The 20,271-nt window shown below is 39.6% G+C and overlaps 1 protein-coding gene across 2 annotated transcripts in view; it reads left to right on the top strand.

Annotated features, from left to right (window-relative positions):
• The window catches only part of THOC1 (THO complex subunit 1), a 42,528-nt gene extending 22,520 nt beyond the window's left edge, over window positions 1-20,008 (top strand). Inside the window, exons 10-22 of one of the 2 annotated variants that reach the window (XR_010747352.1) lie at window positions 3,213-3,321; window positions 4,439-4,570; window positions 7,948-8,048; window positions 10,318-10,384; window positions 10,583-10,633; window positions 10,725-10,795; window positions 12,503-12,598; window positions 13,504-13,569; window positions 14,544-14,627; window positions 16,944-17,091; window positions 18,011-18,086; window positions 18,576-19,509; window positions 19,724-20,008. Coding sequence is in view for 1 of the 2 variants with exons in the window: in XM_066352332.1 (XP_066208429.1) it covers window positions 3,213-3,321; window positions 4,439-4,570; window positions 7,948-8,048; window positions 10,318-10,384; window positions 10,583-10,633; window positions 10,725-10,795; window positions 12,503-12,598; window positions 13,504-13,569; window positions 14,544-14,627; window positions 16,944-17,091; window positions 18,011-18,086; window positions 18,576-18,871 (1,297 nt within the window). In the remaining variant the exon portion in view is untranslated. Of the gene's footprint in view, window positions 1-3,212; window positions 3,322-4,438; window positions 4,571-7,947; window positions 8,049-10,317; window positions 10,385-10,582; window positions 10,634-10,724; window positions 10,796-12,502; window positions 12,599-13,503; window positions 13,570-14,543; window positions 14,628-16,943; window positions 17,092-18,010; window positions 18,087-18,575 lie in introns of both variants that reach the window. The other variant, XM_066352332.1, reaches the window with a different exon arrangement.
• Window positions 20,009-20,271: the final 263 nt, after the last annotated feature.

Here is a 20,271-nt window from a genome sequence, read left to right as displayed (position 1 = left end):
CTCTCTCTTCCTCTCCTGCAGCCATGGCTCAAATAGTTCAAGCAAGTTGGCCCTCGGTGCTGAGGATGGCTCCGTGGCCTGCCTCAGGTGCTAAAATAGCTTGGTTGCTGAGCAACGAACAGCAGCCCCAGATGGGCAGAGCATTGCCCAGTAGGGGGTTTGCCAGGTGGATGCCCGTCGGGCTGCATGTGGGAGCCTTTCTGTTTCCCCTCCTCTCACTAAAATAAGGAAATAAACAATCTCATGGATTTAAACAGTCTGAAATGTTTGTTTTAATATTACAAATTAAACCATTTTATAATATAACAATTGCTTATATATTTAAAATTTATAAGAATGTGTATTGACACTAGATTTGTAACATAGCCAAATTAGAAGTTGAATTAGTAATGCCTTAAGAAAGACACTAAAGAAGGGGCTTAACTTTATAACACTAAATTGTTATGTATCTAATACGTTTGTGTCATATTAGGACTTATTAACTTAATGTATTGGTAAGGATATAATGCCTTTGGCTTTTAAAATAGATTCAAATTAACACTAGCCTAAACAATTGAGAGTTGATTTCTTTCTCATGTAAAAATCTAGAGACAGGCCTGACCTGTGGTGGCGCAGTGGATAAAAGCGTCGACCTGAAATACTGAGGTCGCCGGTTCAAAACCCTGGGCTTGCCCGGTCAAGGCACATATGGGAGTTGATGCTTCCTGCTCCTCCCCCCTTCTCTCTCTCTCTCTCTCTCTCTCTCTCCCCTCTAAAATGAATAAATAAATAAAAATAATTAAAAATCTAGAGACAGGCAGTCTAGGGACCCATGTTCTTCTAACTTTTGTTGTACCATCCCGGTTTGCTTTTTCTTATAATCCAGGAAAGCTCATCTTACCATCTGCATTCTAGCCAACAGAAATGGAAAAAAGAAAATGGTATAATGTGGCCCAAATACCGTATTTCCCCATGTATAAGACACCCCACCCAAAAAAATTGGGGTCTAAAACCTGGGTGTGTCATATACAGTGGTTGTAGATTTTTTTACTTGCATTTCCCACTTTTTCACATTAGTTGTCTTTGCGCTCATTGTCTCGCACTTGTTACTGGTATATTACGGTAGGTTATGTTTTGCCACACTCTGTCCAGAAATGGCTCAGAAAAGATTTCAGTTCAGTGCTGAGTTCAAGTTAGAAGTGATCCAGTTTGCAAAAGTGAATGGAAATAGTACTGCTGAATATAAGTTTGGTCCTCTTCCAACTGAGAAATCAATCCCAGACTAGCTACAGGAAACAGAAACCCTACTGAAAACGCCACAGCAGAAGGCCAGGAGAGACAAGTCAGCAAAATGGCCTGATGTAGAGAGGGAATTGAAGATACAGATTGAAGAGCAAAGGGCAATTGGAATTCCTGTGTCCACAAAGATGGTTCAGCATGAGACAAGAAGAATTGCTGATGAAAAAGAAGTTACTAATTTCAAAGGAGGACACAATGGTGCTTCAGGTTCATGAAATGAAATAGACTAAGCATGCGTACATGCACCAGACTTGCCCGAAAGATGCCTGAAAGGTATAAGCAGAAGATCCTTGAATTTCATCATTTTGTCATTCAATGTCGGAAGACACATCAGTTTGAGTTGAGACAGATTGCAAATAGGGATGAAGTCCCCCTTCAATTTGATGTCCCAAGTAACAGAACTGTTGATAAGAACAGGGTGAAAACTGTAACTGTGAAGACAAGTGGACATGAAAAGAGCCATTATACAGTTGTTCTAGCTTGTTGTGCTGACAGAACCAAGCTGCCTTTAATGCTGATTTTCAAGTGCAAAACAATGCCGAAAGAGGACACTCCTCAAGGAGTGATTGTCCACGTTCATGACAAGGATTGGATGGATCAGGATGGGATGAAGGTCTGGTTTGAGAAACTTTGGAGAAGGAGATCAGGTGGGCTCTTATGCAAACCTACCCTATTGGTGCTTGATCAGTTCAGAGCACACACAACAAAAAACACAAAGAAGATTGCTGCAGAGCAAGAAACAAAAACTTGCTGTCATACCTGGAGGCTTGACATCCCAGCTCCAACCACTTGATGTCAGCATTAACAAACCCTTCAAAGCTGCCATGAGAGACAAATGGGACCAATGGATGAAGTCTTCTGGGGACAATTAGACACCAGCAGGAAGAGTGAAGAAACCAACTATAGAAGTTTGTACCTGGGTGAAAAGATCCTGGGATAATACCAAAATTGAGATTGCTGTCAAGTCATTTAATAAGTGAGGCATTTCAAATGCGATAGATGGAGCTGAGGATGAGGGAATATAGAGACAGTGATTGGTCATCAGACACAGATGAGAATAAGCTAATGGATGGGAGTTTTGACAGTGATGAGTTGTACGAATTTTATGATGAATAAAACTTGAGTTCAGTAACTTTATGTAATACCTTTTTTTCTAATTTTGTGCCCCAACAATAAGGTGCGTCTTATACATGGGAGCATCTTATATATTGGCAAATACCATAAGTCACATATGACTTACACTCTCAACTGATTGGCCAAAATTTAATTACATAGCTATACTTAGCTGCAAAAGAGGTTGGGAAAAATAGTCTTTATTTTTATTTTTTCGAACATCATTGAATTTATTGTTTCAAACAGCAGCTTTATACAAATCTATTTTTAAAAATCTATAAAAGGATGAATACAGTTACATTTCTAGGAATATTGAAATTAGTATCTGAAAATTCTGCTATTATGAAACAGTTCTAAATGTTGTATAAAATATAACAAACATCCCAGATACATAGCTGTACTCAGAAAATTATAAGGGAAATGACAGGGACAAAAATTACAGAGAAAGTTGAAAATCAGAAATGTGTGGACCAAAATGACTTGGATTTTTGCCAGTTCTTGTTAAAGCCTTGCCTTGTAAAGGATGTACAGTAAGAACTGGATACAGTGTCTTGGGTCCTTCAGGGATACATAGTCTTTAATTCTGAATAATCTTGAATCCAGCCAAAATTTAGGGGTTCTCTCATACATAAAAATGGTCCATTTATTAATTTCCCCTGAAATCATTTATAAAGTTTTATATTATGAATGGGTACTATTCTGGGGAAAGAAATTACAGCTTCATCAACTTCTTAAAATGGTTTGTAACCCGAGAAAAGTTAAGAGCACTTAGGTATTTCTAAAAGATTTAAATTATTTTAATATATCATTTATTTTATTAGCTCCATTCCAATTGATTACAACCTGTATCGAAAATTCTGGTCACTTCAGGATTACTTCAGGAATCCTGTGCAATGCTATGAGAAGGTTTCATGGAAAACTTTTCTCAAGGTGAGTTGCCAATCCCAAACTACCCAATATTTTACAGCTAATGGCAGAGCCAAACCTTGACTCTCATCTAGAATACTTTTTACTATATAATTCTACCTCTTATGTTTTTATTATACCATTTCATAATATACAAAACCTAAATTGTATATGCTTAACTGATTGTAAATTATTTGAGAATTTAAGAGTTAGTAATTATAGCTTTTTTTTAACATAGTATTATCAACATAAATTGATGATTTTTTTCAGAATACATTCTGTATTTACTTTGCACAAAATTATTTCAACTTTTCTGTTAGAACAGGGGTCTGCAAATTATGGCCTTGGACTAGGTCCAGACTATTGCCTGTTTTGTAAACAAACTTGTATTGGCACAGGACCACACCCACTTGTTTACATGTTAACTGGAACTGTTTTTGTGCTGTGATAGCAGAGATTACTTGCAGCTGAGACCATAAGAGCCATATAGCCTAAAATACTCTCTGACCCTTTACAGAAAAAGTTTACTAAGCCCTGTATTCTAAGAATTCTCTGGATTTTTTTTTCTTTGCTACTTAAAGATCAGTTGTCTTTTTCTGTTAGAATCAAAATCCAAGGTTATTAGATAGCTCTTAAAAGTGGGATGGTATATGTTCTGTTCTATTAAGTGTTTTTGTTGTATATGCAGTTGTTTTTTTAACCACCACCCAAATTCAAGTTAAAGTGGTGAGTGAGAAATCATCTGGAATTGAGGAACTGAATAGGAGTGGACATCGTTGTTTTATTTTGTCATAGTCTTCAGCACAAGAAATGCTTGAGAGTTCCCACAGCTGGTGAAACAGCTAATTTCACTTGTAAATTCTTATATACTCTCAAAGCATTCTTTTCTCTGGTTTCCCCTTATGCAGACTGCCTAAGAAGTCACATTTCATCAGGAGTAGAGAGTTTATTCTTATTTTTACAATACTATGAAGTCTCATACAAAAAAGTTTTATCCTAATTTTGCAATCTTAATTTTCTTAATCTGTTTTACAATATTCATGTACAATAACTAGGAATAAATTCTAGGTATTCTGGTACAGAAAAGCACCAAGTTGGGCAACAATGCCAAATAAAACTAATTGATATTTTTACTTTGCAGTATTCAGAAGAAGTTCTAGCTGTTTTCAAGAGTTATAAATTAGATGATACTCAGGCCTCAAGAAAAAAGATGGAAGAATTAAAAACAGGAGGAGAACATGTATATTTTGCAAAATTTTTAACAAGTGAAAAGGTACAAATTTTTCTTTTTCACTAAGCATAATAAAATGTTTTTTTATTTGATGTACTTTTTTAAGTTCAATAGAAATGCTTTTTTTATTTTACTTTTAGTTAAATGTTAGTTTTAGAATCCTGTTCTTTCCTTGTACAAGTAAGACTAATTTTGTGTCAAAGGTAAAAGAGGTGTTCTGCATTAAGTCTATTTTGTAGACTTATTTTAGAATAAATGCAGTTTAATTAATGTCAGGTATATATATTTTAAACCTCAAGTAGTGTATAATGTGCATTAATGAAAATATTTTGCAGTTAGTTTGTCTTTTAGGTACAAACAAGGGGTTTAAAAATTACTTGTCAATTTTTTTTTATTTTTTTTTGGTGACAGAGACAGAAGGACAGAGAGAGGGACAGGTAGGGACAGACAGACAGGAAGGGAGAGAGATGAGAAGCATCAGTTCTTCGTTGCAACTTCTTAGTTGTTCATTGATTGCTTTCTCACATGTGCCTTAACCAGGGGGCTACAGCAGAGCAAGTGACTCCTTGCTCAAGCCAGTGACACCGCGCTCAAGCTGGTGAGCCCACGCTCAATCTGGAGACCTCAGGGTTTCGAACTTGGGTCCTCTGCGTCCCAGTCTGATGCTCTGTCCACTGCACCACTGCCTGGTTAGGCTTGTCAGTCTTATTTATATAGTTAAATAAGTAAATTCTGTTCAAATATAAGAGATTTTGTAAGTTTCTAGTCAACTTGGCACATGGGGCTTATGTTTTAAGCTCACCCCCTTTTCTCCAAATACATAGCAATGCCAGGTAAAATATAAAAAGAGAAAACAAAAAAAATACAAACTGAGCTTCCAGAAACAAGATATTTTGACCAGAAATACCAAAAATGAAACTGAAGCCTCAGGTATGCTGGACTCTGTGTCTTAAGCATCCAAAGTTTGACTGAAAGTGACAGAGACCAGATATGTTTCTTGTGGGGCCAGAGGCAGATTCACTGCTTGCAGCCAGAGACTGGGGTGGGCATAACCCAGTTTTGGAAAGAAGCTAAGAAAAATATCCATTTTCTGCCAAGGGCTATGGTTTCATGGGAAGTTGTGGGTCTAGGAATAACAAAGACATGCTGTTTTGTTTATCTCTTTGCTCTGTGACAAGATATATGATATCCCTAATATACTCATGAAAGGACTGCTCCAAAAAGTTACCATAAAGCTTTTTCCAGCCTGACCAGGTGGTGGTGCAGTGGATAGAGCATTGACCTGGCATGCTGAGGACCCAGATTCGAAATCCCAAGGTCACCAGCTTGAGCACTGGCTCACCAGCTTGAAAATGGGGTCACTGGCTTGAGCTTGGGATCATAGAAATGACCTCATGGTCACTGGCTTGAGCCCAAGGTCCCTGGCTTGAGCAAGGGATCATTAGCTTGGCTGGAGCCCCCCAGTCAGGGCATGAATGAGAAAGCAATTGATGAACAACTGAAGTGCTGCAACAACAAATCGATGCTTCTCATCTCTCTCCCTTGCTGTCTGTCTATCCTTGTCTGTCTCTCTTGCTAAAAAAAATACAACCAAAAAACTTTTTTGAAACATGAGCCAGGGACCCTGATAGAAGCAAATGCAGAACTACTTGACAGGAAAAGCATGGATGTACAGAGAGAAAAAAGGGAAGAAACAAACATCCCAAAACAAAAGCCTTTCTCTCAAAACTCTCTGAAAAATTAAAAATCCAAAATCCCTAAAAAATATCTAATGCTAAGAAAAATTACCAGCAAAATCAACTACTGGAATATACATGTATTTATTCCAGATACACAGCTGTCCAAGACTTTAAAATATATGTTTTAGATGATCAAAAAATGTATGATAGAGCATCCATTGAAAATAAATTGTGAAACTGAAACGTTTCTCTGGAAATGAAATAGGAGATTTGAATGTGACAACTAATTGGGAGTCTTGGAAATTAAAAATACGGTCATTGAAAGTGAAGCACACAGCCCTGACTGGTTGTTTTGGTGGTAGAGCATTGGCCTGGTGTGTGGAAGTCCTGGGTTTGATTCCCAGTCAGGGCATAAAGGAGAAGCACTCATCTGTTTCTCGACCCCTCCCCCTTTCATCTCTGTCCCTCTCCTGCCCTCCTGCAGCAATGGCTCAATTGGAACAAGTTGGCCCTGGGTACTGAGGATGGCTTCATGGCCTCCACCTCAGGTGCTAAAAAATGGCTCTAGTTGCAAAGGAGCAGCAGCCCCAGATGGGCAGAGCATTGCCCCCTAGTGGGCTTGCCGGGTGGATCCCAGTTAGGGCACATGTGGGAGTCTGTCTCTGCCTCCCCTCATCTCACCAAATTAAAAAGAAAAAAAGGAAAAGAGAAAGTGAAGCACAGTATGCAAACTAGAGATTGGACATAAAGACAAGAGAACTAGTGACTGGAAGACAGGGATGAGATGTTCACCCAGAATACAGCACTGGCGGAATTTTTGGTTAATGTGAAAGAGCAAGTAAGAACAATGAAGGATACACTGAGAAATTGCAGCATATACCTAATAGGATTTCCAAAGAGTAAAATGGAGGAAATGGTGGAGAAAAACTGTATTGAAAAGGATTGAAGGTATTCCCAAGTTCTCAAGTTCGAAGTTTGCTACAACTACCAAGCCTGATATAGAAAGATAAATACAAGCACGTACAGCAAGCAACCACTGCAAGTAGATGCTTCCTGCTTCTCACCCATATTTCTCACTCTCACTCTCTTCCTCTCTCTCCCCCCCTCTCCAAAAATCAATAAATAAAATCTAAAAAAATTCAAAATAAAGAAAAGATAAATACATATTTTGATACATCATGCTATAAATTCAGGGGTAAAGAGAAAATCTTAAAAGCCAACAAAGAGGAAAAAGACATACTGAAGTGACCTTCTAGTTCTTCCCTATCTGTAATAACATAACAATGATACAATTTTTTCTAAATTCATGTGACTCACCATAATTCTTTCTCATTTATTTATCATTGAGCACCAACTCTGTTGCAGGTACTTCAGAGGGCTCCAAAAATGAACAGCAACCCTTGTGTTTATAGACTTGTCCTTTAGCCATTATTTTTTTATATGTGAGAAAGTGGCAGCCTTTTACTTTCTTATATTTCTGCCTCTCCTGACTTCGGGACCACAAACAAATATAACATTGTTGTCCACCAACACAAATACATGTCATGACATAATATGGATAAGAAATCTAAATGAAGCCGTTGCCACTCTTTCCGGGCTTGTGCACTGTTGCCTCGTATGCAGTGAGCTTTCAGCAAATGTTTTAGAATTGAAATCTTTCATTTCTGTAATAGCATAATCTGTACGTTTAGGCAAAACTTGAATTTAATGCATTGTTTTGTATATATGTTTTTCGAGTAGCTGATGGATTTACAACTGAGTGACAGTAACTTCCGACGACACATCCTATTGCAGTATCTCATTTTATTCCAATATCTCAAGGGACAGGTCAAATTCAAAAGGTAAGTATAAATTAATAAATGGATAGTATTAATAGTTTATAAACCACAAAAAGGACTTGCTGATTGATGTGTTTTTCTTAAATATTGGGCTCATTTTATGTGTAAGGGTCACATCCCTGAAACATTCTTTTGCAGCATTAGGTAATCAAGCTTTTGTTAGAGAAACTAGATGTTAGGATATTTGTTTTAGAGAAAGGAAGTTGACTTTATCCATTTTCTTTTTCTTTTTTTCTTTTAACCAGAGGGACAGATAGGGACAAACAGGCAGGAAAGGAGAGAGATGAAAAGCATCAATTCTTCGTTGCGACACCTTATTTGCCCATTGATTGCTTTCCCATATGTGCCTGAATGGGGGGGAGCACTCCGGCACAGTGAGTGACCCCTGGCTCAAGCCAGCGACCTTGGGCCCAAGCCAGCGACCTTTGGGCTCAAGCCAGCAACCATGGGGTCATGTCTGTGATCCCACACTTAAGCCAGTGACCCCCCTGTGCTCAGGCCAGATGAGCCCGTGCTCAAGCCGACTACCGCAGGGTTTTGAACCTGGGTCTTCCGCATCCCAGTCTGATGCTCTATCCACTGCACTACCACCTGGTCATGCGACTTTATCCATTTTCCATGTGCGTTTTTCCTGCTGAGTGCCAAGGCTTCCTAGGAGTTAGTTGTATCGGTGTGCAGAGGTTTTGCTCCCAAACTTCCATCATCCCCTTCTCACCTCAGGCCTTCTCCAAACCTAATTTGTAAATTAAGACAATAATACTTCTTTCACAAGTTATGAAACTGTCTTAAATAGCAGAAGTAAATCTTTGAAGCACAGGAATTGCAGTTTCTTTGGGTTTCAGAAACCCTAATCAGGACCTCTACTCTCTGAATACCTCCACCTGAAGTGTAGACCATTTCCTCTTGTGCTGTCCATAACTACGAGTTCACTGTTACTTGTTGGTATTTTTGTTAAGTTTGCAAAGTATTGTTTTCATTGTGAAAAGAACATGACTTGACTACCTTCTGGTTTTAAATCCCACTTTCATCACTCACTAATAGCAATCAGCTCTCTTTCAGACTTGTAATTTTTTTTTTTTTTTTTTTTTTTTTTTTTTTTTTTTTTTCATTTTTCTGAAGCTGGAAACGGGGAGAGACAGTCAGACAGACTCCCGCATGCGCCCGACCGGGATCCACCGGCACGCCCACCACGGGGCGATGCTCTGCCCACCAGGGGGCGATGCTCTGCCCATCCTGGGCGTCGCCATATTGCGACCAGAGCCACTCTAGCGCCTGGGGCAGAGGCCACAGAGCCATCCCCAGCGCCCGGGCCATCTTTGCTCCAATGGAGCCTTGGCTGCGGGAGGGGAAGAGAGAGACAGAGAGGAAAGTGCGGCGGAGGGGTGGAGAAGCAAATGGGCGCTTCTCCTGCGTGCCCTGGCCGGGAATCGAACCCGGGTCCTCCGCACGCTAGGCCGATGCTCTACCGCTGAGCCAACCGGCCAGGGCTAGACTTGTAATTTTAAGGTGATGCATAGCAAGCACTCAAAACGTTCTTTCTTATCCTTGGTTGTTGTGGAGGTTTGGTATAGCACAGTAGAAAGATCAAGGTAGCATAGTAGAAAGATCAAGGGCTTCGCAGCCAGATGTAGGTTTGAATTCAAGCTTTATGGTCTTGGGCAAATCGTTGAACCTCTGTAATATGTTTAATATGCACACATACTAACTCATTCTGAGAATTACATGAATAAGGCATGTGAAGTGCTCAGATCTCGGCACATGGCAGTCTGTTAATACTTATTGAATGGCTATAAGTCACCTAGTACATTGAACTGGATTAATGCCAGCTATTAACAGTTTGGGTCTGCTTTCACCCTTCTCTGGGGTTTTGGGTTTTTATCCATTATATTTTGAATACATTTTAAAGGAATATAGTATGTGTTTCATGTAGAAGAATATGTTAATATTGTCTCAGAGGTTTCATCACATATTAAACTTATTTAAGAAACATTGCTCTGTTCATATGTAATCAGATTAACTGAATGTTTTACTCTCCTTTATATACTTTTATATCTTTGATTCTAACTATGTTATCTTGAGGATGAAGAACAAAAAGTTTCTCTTGTAATTCTCTCATTTGTGACTGTTCTTGTCTTGGTAATTTTTGACATTTTTAACATCATGGTTAACTTATTTTGTTACATGTCTTGTTTTTTCAAAACAGTATATAAACCTTAAAATTGAATATGCATTACTGTTAACTAAAGCATACTTTTATTGCTTTGTTCTATAGTTCAAACTATGTTTTAACTGATGAGCAATCACTCTGGATTGAAGATACTACAAAATCAGTTTATCAAGTAAGTTCAACATGCAACAAACCCATGATTGAACAAAATGGAAATTTAGAATTTTCTTTGTTTCAGCCCCAAATAGGAAAATAAGGATAAAGTTAAGCTCAGGTACAAGACCACAAACACTTCTTGGTTCTCTGCCTACAAACCACTCCTATGATGCAGAAAGTTGTTGAAAGCTTAGTATATTCTTTCTAATCACAGCTACTATCTGAAAACCCACCCGATGGAGAAAGATTTTCAAAGATGGTAGAGGTATGTGTTTTATATTTACATAGTAGTCATAGCACCAAATAGAATTTCAGGAGCTCCCATTGGGGAAATGTAATTTCTTTGTTTTTCTCAGCATATATTAAACACTGAAGAAAATTGGAACTCATGGAAAAATGAAGGCTGCCCAAGTTTTGTGAAAGAAAGGTAAATAACTATATACTCATCTCTTGCAATATGAGAAATACTAAGATATAATTTGATATGATTTTATTACATAGAGATGTATGTTATTTCATATAAAAGTTAAGTTGAACTTAATACAACCACTTTTATTTGAAGTTTTTACCTCAAATTTCTTGTGATCAAGCTCCCAGAATAAATTGGTCTATTTTTATTGTTATTATTTTTTAGTGAGACAGGAAAGGGAAAAAGATGAGAAGCATCAGCTCATAGTTGCATCACTTTAGTTCATTGTTTGCTTCTCATACGTGCCTTAACAGGGGTAGGGGATCAAGCTGCGATCTTGGGCTTTAAGCCAGCGACCATTTAAATGATCCTATGTCAAGCCACAGACCATGGGGTTTCAAACATGGGACCTCAGCATCCCAGATCAATGTTCTATCCACTGTGCCACCACTGGTCAGGCGGTCTGTTATTATTATTATTTATTTATTTTTTTTTGTATTTTTCTGAAGCTGGAAACGGGGAGAGACAGTCAGACAGACTCCTGCATGCGCCCGACCAGGATCCACCCAGCACGCCCACCAGGGACGTTGCTCTTCCCACCAGGGGGCGATGCTCTGCCCCTCCGGGGTGTCGCCCTGCCGTGACCAGAGCCACTCTAGCGCCTAGGGCAGAGGCCAAGGAGCCATCCCCAGCGCCCAGGCCATCTTTGCTCCAATGGAGCCTTGGCTGCGGGAGGGGAAGAGAGAGACAGAGAGGAAGGAGGGGGGTGGAGAAGCAAATGGGCGCTTCTCCTATGTGCCCTAGCCGGGAATCGAACCCGGGTCCCCCGCATGCCAGGCCGATGCTCTACCACTGAGCCAACTGGCCAGGGCCTGTTATTAATTATTGAAAAAAAGCTGTAGCCTGACTTGTGGTGATGCAGTGGATAAAGCATTGACCTGGAATGCTGAGGTTGCTGGTTTGAAACCCTGGGCTTGCCTGATCAAGGCACATATGGGAGTTGATGCTTCCTGCCCCTCCCCCCTTCCTCTCTCTTCCTTTCCCCTCTCTGAAATGAATAAAATCTTTTTTTAAAAATAGTTGTAGGGCCCTGGCCAGTTGGCTCAGTGGCAGAGCGTTGGCCCGGCGTGTGGAAGTCCAGGGTTCGATTCCTGGCGAGGGCACACAGGAGAAGTGCCCATCTGCTTCTCCATCCTTCCCTCTCTCTTTCCTCTCTGTTTCTCTTCCCCTCCCTCAGCCAAGGCTCCATGGGAGCAAGGTTGGCCCAGGCACTGAGGACGGCTCCAGGGCTTCCCGCTCAGGTGCTAGAATGGTTCCGGTTGCATCGGAGCTGTGCCCCAGATGGGCCAAGCATCGCCCCCTGGTGGGCATGCTGGGTGGATCCCAGTCGGGCGCATGCGGGAGTCTGTCTAACCTCGGGAAAAAATACAAAAAGAAAAAAAGGGGAGGCAGGTAGGACGACCTGGAAGTCCTGAGTGTGATCTTACTGTTTTCCCTAACTGACCCCTCATAAAAAAAACAAAATAAAATTAAAAAATAGTTGTATACCTCCTTCTTGTAATTTGTACCCTGGTGTGGCATTTTTGTCTTTTACCTAATGAGTGTTCTATAATAATATGAAGTTTTCATCTTTTGAAGGAAGAAAACTATAAGTTTTCTTTTACATTAAACACTCTTCCATTTCTGCTGTCCCTTTATAATTCCAGTATGTTCTGTTCACCACAGAGCATCAGATACCAAGCCGATGAGAGTGGTACGGAAGAGATCAGCACCAGAGGACTTCCTAGGGAAAGGACCCAACAAAAAGATTCTGATGGGAAAGTAAGTTAACTTGCATCCATATGTGGAATGTTTTTATTGTTTTATTTTGAAGATGTTACTCTAAGAACGCTCCAGTATTTGTGTTTTTCCAGCTTTTTGTATGTTTGATACATACATAGATGACTAAAGCAGAAATACCTCGCAACAATCTATAAGGCCCATTATGTGGATTCATGCAACTAGGCTTGTTTCCTGCTTCCAAAATCTATGGCTCTAGGCTACAATATTTTTACCATGTCCAGATAATACAATTGCTGTTAGACTGACCCAGCTCATTTCTATTTATTAATAGATACCATAGTCCTATTACCTTCTAGTTAACTGTTAATTGCTTTACACTGTACTTGAATAATATTTTTAGAAAATAAGTAATGATTAAGCCCTGGCCAGTTGGCTCAGTGGTAGAGCGTTGGCCTGGTGTGCAGGAGTCCCGGGTTCGATTCCCGGCCAGGGCACACAGGAGAGGGGCCCATCTGCTTCTCCACCCCTCCCCCTCTCCTTCCTCTCTGTCTCTCTCTTCCCCTCCCGCAGCCAAAGCTCCATTGGAGCAAAGTTTGCCCTGGCACTGAGGATGGCTCCATGGCCTCTGCCTCAGGCGCTAGAATGGCTCTGATTGTGACAGAGCGACGCCCCAGATGGGCAGAGCATCGCCCCCTGGTGGGCATGCCGGGTGGATCCGGTCGGGCGCATTTGGGAGTCTGTCTAACTGCCTCCCTGTTTCCAACTTCGGAAAAATACAAAAAAAAAAAAAGTAATGATTATCATTCAATATATATTTGTAGGAAATTTGCTAAATACCAAAAATGAAGAAAATTAAAACTCCACTATTAAATTTATTTTTATAGCTTTAAGGTATGAGAATGGTGTCCATTAAAAATGTATTTGTTTATGTGCCTATTTTGTAGTGAGGAGTTAACAAGACTTTGGAATCTCTGTCCTGACAATATGGAAGCCTGTAAATCAGACACAAGGCAAGTTTCAAATGTTTCACATTACGAACTGCTTCTGTGAAATATTAAGGCAAGTAGAATGGCCTTTGTCAGCTACCTGGAGAATTCAAAAGAAAATTAAGTTTATTGTGGTTGACTTTGGCACAGCAAAATATGGCTTCCGACCATATAGCACTTAGAGGTACTAATAAAATAATTTTAGAAATCACAAGAAAATAAGGATTCACAAAAGAGGGAACCTTAAACGAGTGTTCATTACAAACTAGCAAATGGTTCCAAACATTTACGAATGATAGTCTGGCTGGGATTTTAGTGTGAATGAACCCTGTTTTGTCTTGTGTGACGTGTAGAAGAAAAGTGGGATAGATGGTAAACTCACAAGCAACCTTATAGGCCTGTAATGTTCATGTTATTTTAATGAAAGTCCTAAGATTTGATGATTGATTTTTCTCTAATGAGCCCATTTTTCTTGCTTCAGTCAAAGATTTCTTCTGATCAGATCTTTAGGTCATACTTACTTGTTTGTCTCAAATTTTTATTTCTAAAAACAAATTCAAGATGCAATGAAAAATCAACCATGCTACCATGACAACAATCTAAAATAAGCTTAACGTTAAATTCAGGAAATAGTATACCTGGTTATTAGTTTCGGCTTAATTCTGGTTTAAAGAAAATAATTCCATATGAAAGTGGACATGTGAATTCTTCCCTTGCTGGAGAAATCCAGTGCTAGTAAACCCTGGCTGCCCTCTGATTAGTGACATCCTACATCCCAGTGTGGAGTACAGTGCACGTTACAGCACATAGAACACGGTAGGGAACACGTTGGAGTACCATGCTTACCACTCTTTGTTGTTTCCTTTGAGAAGTTTAACCTGTTTTGATTCATTTACCTCCTTAAAACTCAAGTGTGGGTAACTTCGCCATCTTTGCCACCATTTTATGAGTATGTTTTAAGAACACATGATCCTCACTAGTTATTTTTTAACCTCCAGGGAATATATGCCAACTCTGGAGGAATTCTTTGAAGAAGCCATTGAACAGGCAGACCCTGAAAGCATGGTTGAAAATGAATATAAGTAAGTAAGGCTTCTCAAAGCCAATTTTCTCCAATCCTTTTTCTTAGGAATTTGATGTATACTAGCATGCTTATTAAGGGAGACAGTTGATAGAGTAGTACTTTTCCTCACAGGTGAGTTTATGTACCAAGTTCACATTATTACACATATGATTTCAGTGGCCATTCCCACTGACTTAATTAACAAGCGTGACTTATAATCACACTTGTTTCAAAAAATAAGAAAAATTCCCCTTGAGCCTACATCTCTCTCCAACTATCACCTCTTTTCTCTGCTCCCCTGAAGTCCCAGTACAGGCAAACCTCATTGAATTGTGCTTCACTTTATTATACTTCACGAATGTCAGATTTTTTTACAAATTGAAGGCAAAACCCTATACCAGCAAAAACATTACAACTTATGGTGATATGGTGACACTTGATTGCAGTGGTCTGGAACCACACCCACGCGATCTTGAAAGTATGCCTGGATTGCTCAACAGTGTTCATTGCTGCATTACCTGGCCCCCCAGTGTCCTCAGCCCATTCCCCCGGCTGTCTCTTCCTGTCAGGTGACCTCTTTGTGACCTCTCAGCAGCATTCCCTGGGTGAACTCTCCCTCATTAGATAACATTTCTCTTGACCTCCATCAGATTACAGCTTCTACTGTATTTACTTTCAGCTCAGTGTTTCTCAGTCTCCACTGCTGGCTCCCCAATCCTCTGCCTATCTCTAAAGTTTTGGAGTAACTTCAAGATTCAATCTCAACCTAAGTGAACTCCACAGCCCATGGTTTTGAATAGGCCTTATAGCAGTGTGATTTAAGGGCAGGGGCCCTTCGGTCAGAACGCCTAGTTCCTGGGGCTCTACCACTTAACTGGCTTGGCTACTAAGTCAGAGGGCTAGTTTAACCCCTCTGCTCTGCCCTCATCTATTAAATAGGAATAGTACCCATTTCACTGGGCCATTTTGAGGATTAAGACAATTTACTTTGAACCATGCATGACATATAGGTAGTTGGGCACTGTGCAAAGGGTGCCATGACCAGTTCTGGTCAGATCTCCTGCCTAAAATCTCCCAGTTATTGCCTAGAAAATTAAGATGAAATGCAACCTCCCAAGTTCTAAAAGACCTCCTTTATCCGGTTCACATCTACCTATCCAGTCACACCTTTTTGCTTATTTTCTACTGCTCTACCCATACCAGCTGTTTCTGTTCAGTTCATTAACCCATAGGGTATGGCAACCTCAACACCTCTGTGCCTGCCCTTTGTTGGCTGGAAACGTCCCTCCTGATAACCCTCTAGCTTGGTCTCCCACTTCAGCTCTCATCTGACTATTGCGCAGTTTTCCCTGACCCAGCTCTTCCCCTTTCCCTCTGTAGTGCAGCTCTGTTGTATTTATTTCATGCCACCTGTCACCATCTGAAATTCTCATTTCTCGTGTTCTCATCCTTACCACAGCCCGACATTGCTTTATCCTTGTGTATCAGTTACTGGTGCTTGGCTCAGACTCCACACTTACTGTCAGTTACTTCCTAAGCACTTGCCTTATATACTCTGAGAAACTGGTATCTCCATCTCCACTTTGCAATTAAAGAAATTAAGGCAGAGGCTAAATAATGTACTTTAGTTCTCAGCTAGTAAGTGACAGAGCCAGAAAATTACTTGCTTCAGGGGCCCTGCTCCAAACAGCAATGTTGTAGTGCCTCAGGTGTTCAGGACGAACGTAGGTCTCCACGACTCCTGAGTGCCCAGCTCAACAAGTATTTGTTGAATGAATGAATGAATGTTAATTTATTATTTTAGGTACAACTAGATAGATTCTTCTTTAAAGTGGTAGCCTTTAGTTTAAAAACTTGGATGGGATGAATCTCTGGAAAATAAAGTCTGTGTAATTGACAGGGAATAGAATGCTACAAAGATTCATATTCTGGAACTCACACTGGTAGGTGACACTGCCAATATGGATAACAACTCACGAACACGGTCAACCTATTATGAATTCATTTTTTTCCCTCAATAACTACGTCGATTTCTGTACTTCATATAAAGCATCTAGCCAGTACCAGACACCTACTGTTTACAATTAACTAAATACATATACACTTCTAAAATATTCTTGCTGCATGCAAACCTGCCCCTTCAGATTCTGTTGGTTTCTGTTAGTATTTCTAAGTGAACTGCATGCACACTGAGGTTCTTTGGGAATATGATCAGAGTGAGAAGAATGGTGCCTTCAGCTACTTCGACTACAGAATTTTGTGGTGAGTTACATTAACTAGAAGGGAATAGAGAAATTAAAAAATTATAAATTAAGACTGACATCTCTTTTTATAGGGCTGTGAACAATTCAAATTATGGTTGGAGAGCCCTGAGACTATTAGCACGGAGAAGCCCTCACTTCTTCCAGCCAACTAACCAGCAGTTCAAAAGTTTGCCAGAATATCTTGAAAACATGGTAATAAAGCTAGCCAAGGAATTACCAGTAAGTATTATATGTCAATTTTTTCATATCCTTTAGTTAATGGTATCTTCTTTAAAAGTGCTATTGTTACTTGAGCAAGAGCTGAAATTATGTGAAAAAACATATCCACAAACTCCCATATTTTAGAGGTAAAAATGCATTTGAGGGTACACTTCGTAGGAAGTACATAAATTAACAAACTAACCTTAATATTTTAGAGAGCATGTAATTTAAGTCTACAATACTTTAGGGTAAATTACTACCGGTCTCCATTTGTTGGTGTATTTTATCATCTTTTATCAAAGACAGGGTAGCAGTAGGCAAGTTGGTCTTTCTACTGTTCTGTTTTCCAGTACAGTTTTCTCGTGTTACTACAACATGATACTCTATGCATAAAACCTAATAAAACCACTCAGAAACTTTTAAGGACACAATTGCTCAACCTCAGTCTTCCCTAGACCATTGTTACTATATGCTAGGTATTTGAAAATCACTTTATTTAGCCTGACCTGTGGTGGCATAGTGGATAGTGTGACCTGGAATGCTGAGGTCGCTGGTTCAAAACCCTGGGCTTGCCTGGTTGAGGCACAGATGGGAGTTGATGTTTTCTGTTCCTCCCCCCTTCTCTCTCTCTCTGTCTAAAAATGAATAAATTTTTTTAAAAATCTAAAAAAAAATCATTTTACCATCCTTTCTACTGGCTTCCATCTTCCCAGGTTGAGGGCAAGAGGAATCTTTCCAACTTTCAGGTCTTCCCCATACACTCCTCCAGGTCAACACTGTTCCACTTGTGATACTTACCTGGTATTCTCATTTCACACTCTCAGGAGTAGAGTTCTGGGTGGGCCCTGTACTTGGAATGTCACAGTCACGCTTATCTAAACAAATCCCCAGTTGTTTTAGAAGTTGGCATTCTTCTAAATCTTCTTACTCATTTTAGCCTCCTTCAGAAGAAATCAAAACAGGTGAGGATGAAGATGAGGAAGACAATGATGCTTTACTGAAGGAAAATGAAAGTAAGAATCCAATTTTCTTGGCTGTTTTAGAAAATTGGGAAAGATTGTGGTTCTTTGTTGGGAGGTACATTATTTAATTTGGTCTACTTTTCAACTTCTGTGGTGTATCTTGGCTGTTGCTTACAGTGAGGCATTTAAAGCACTGCTTGACAATTTAAAGTACCATGTTTCATATAGTAAAACTTGGAAGTGATGGGAAGAAAGGTACTTTACACATTTGAAGGTTATTCTTGGGGAGACGGGGGAATCTGATTTCAGGGGAAGCCATAATTATATTGAGGCAACAGGTTTAGCTTTGATTGATTTCCTTATGATTGTGATCATTAAGAACAGTGTTCAATCCGTGAGAAATATAAAAAGGAATTTTTTTAAATTAAGCTTATTAAAGGGGATTAATATCTCAGTGGCCATCGCCCCTTTCTGCTGTTTACTTTGAATTGTTCATGTCCTTACACTTTGTAAATAATTTACATTTCCTATGTTTTCTAGGTCCTGATGTTCGGCGAGACAAACCTGTAACAGGGGAACAAATAGAGGTGTTTGCCAACAAATTGGGTGAACACTGGAAGATCCTGGCTCCCTACTTAGAAATGAAAGACTCAGAAATTAGACAGATTGAGTGTGACAGTGAGGATGTGAAGATGAGAGCTAGGCAGCTACTGGTCGCCTGGCAGGATCAAGAGGGAGTGCATGCAACACCTGAGAATCTGATCAGTGCACTGACTAAGTCTGGGTTGAGTGACCTTGCAGAAAGTCTAACTAATGACAATGAGACAAATAGTTAGCTTTTTTTTTTTATTAAAACTGTGATAAGATTTTATTACCAAGCAGCATTTGATAAGAGGTCCACTGGTTTTGGTAAACAATAAACATTTTTATAACAGTTGTACAGTTGGCTGGTGCTCTTAAGAACAAGGTTTGGCTCTTGATAACTGACCTCAGGGTTTTGGGAGGAGGGGAGGAGTAGGTTGGGGAAATAGCCAAAATAAAGTGACCTCAAGGTCACAATATATTTTTGTTAAATTAAATGTATTCATAATGAAGTCAATAAGCAACATTTTGGGGTACAGTGTTTCCTAAAATACACTATGCCAAATTAGTATCTGCATGCCATTAGTAATCATCAAATTTAACTTGCTATTCTGAAAATCCCAGAACAAGACTTACTGAAACAGCATGACTGCTCTAGTCTCATTCATGCTTTAAAGCAGAGGATCAGCAAACAATGGTCCATTCACCACCTGGTTTTATAAGTAAAATTTTTTTTTATAAATTTTTATTGGCACACAGCGATGCTGATTATTTTTAGGTATTATCTATGGCTTCTTTCCTGCAAAAGCTTGAAATATTTACTACCTGGCCCACTACAGAAAATGTGCCAACAATCAACTTTAAAAGAAAAAGAGTAAAATCTAAAACAGGGGTCTCAAACTCGCGGGCCGCATGCGGCCTGCCGAACAATTTTGTGCGGCCCGAAGACTAATCCACGAACTACAGTTTCTGGTTGTTTTGTGACACTGAAAAGTGTTGTGTAACAGTTGCCTTTTGTAGACCTAGTGCGGCCCGCCGAACGGCTGTGATCTTGCTCTGCGGCCCACATGCTGAGTTGAGTTTGAGACCCCTGATCTAAAACCTAGTTCTTTTAGCCTTATAAAAATTACTTAGCCTCTCAAATCGTTAAAAGTGATGCATACCTCAGGGATTGTTAAGTTCAAATGAGAAGTGTGAAAGCACCCTTTAAACAGCAGAGCACTATGTAGTAATGGCTGGAGACAGAACCATCTACTTCTATTCCCATATAAGCATTACCCTTTAGGAGTCTAAGATTAGGTAATCAGTATTGTGAACCCTGAAGAACAGCTACTCTAAATGTTCTTGCTTGGGCTTACCTTGGCTAGCTAGTTACACAGCATACAGCACAGCCCTCATATCAAAAGGGCCTCAGTACTAGTAGTGGCACAGCATACGTGTAAGGCATGCTCAGGAGTCAGGACACTTTTCGACCTTATAGGCTCAATTCTAAAATACCCTTACTAGTTTAAACAACACTGGTATAAGTCCAATTTCTCATATATATCTTAAACTATCTTTGGAATAATGCTTTTTTGGATCAAATAAAATCAAGTTTTTTTTTATAATGACAAGGAATTAGAATTTTAAATTCTAATTCCATACAAGGCTTATA

Source organism: Saccopteryx leptura, chromosome 11 (assembly GCF_036850995.1).
Source record: "Saccopteryx leptura isolate mSacLep1 chromosome 11, mSacLep1_pri_phased_curated, whole genome shotgun sequence".
Taxonomy (NCBI): Eukaryota; Metazoa; Chordata; class Mammalia; order Chiroptera; family Emballonuridae; genus Saccopteryx; species Saccopteryx leptura.
The sequence above is the reverse complement of the archived record's forward strand: the minus strand, read 5'-3'. Positions and strand labels throughout refer to the sequence as shown.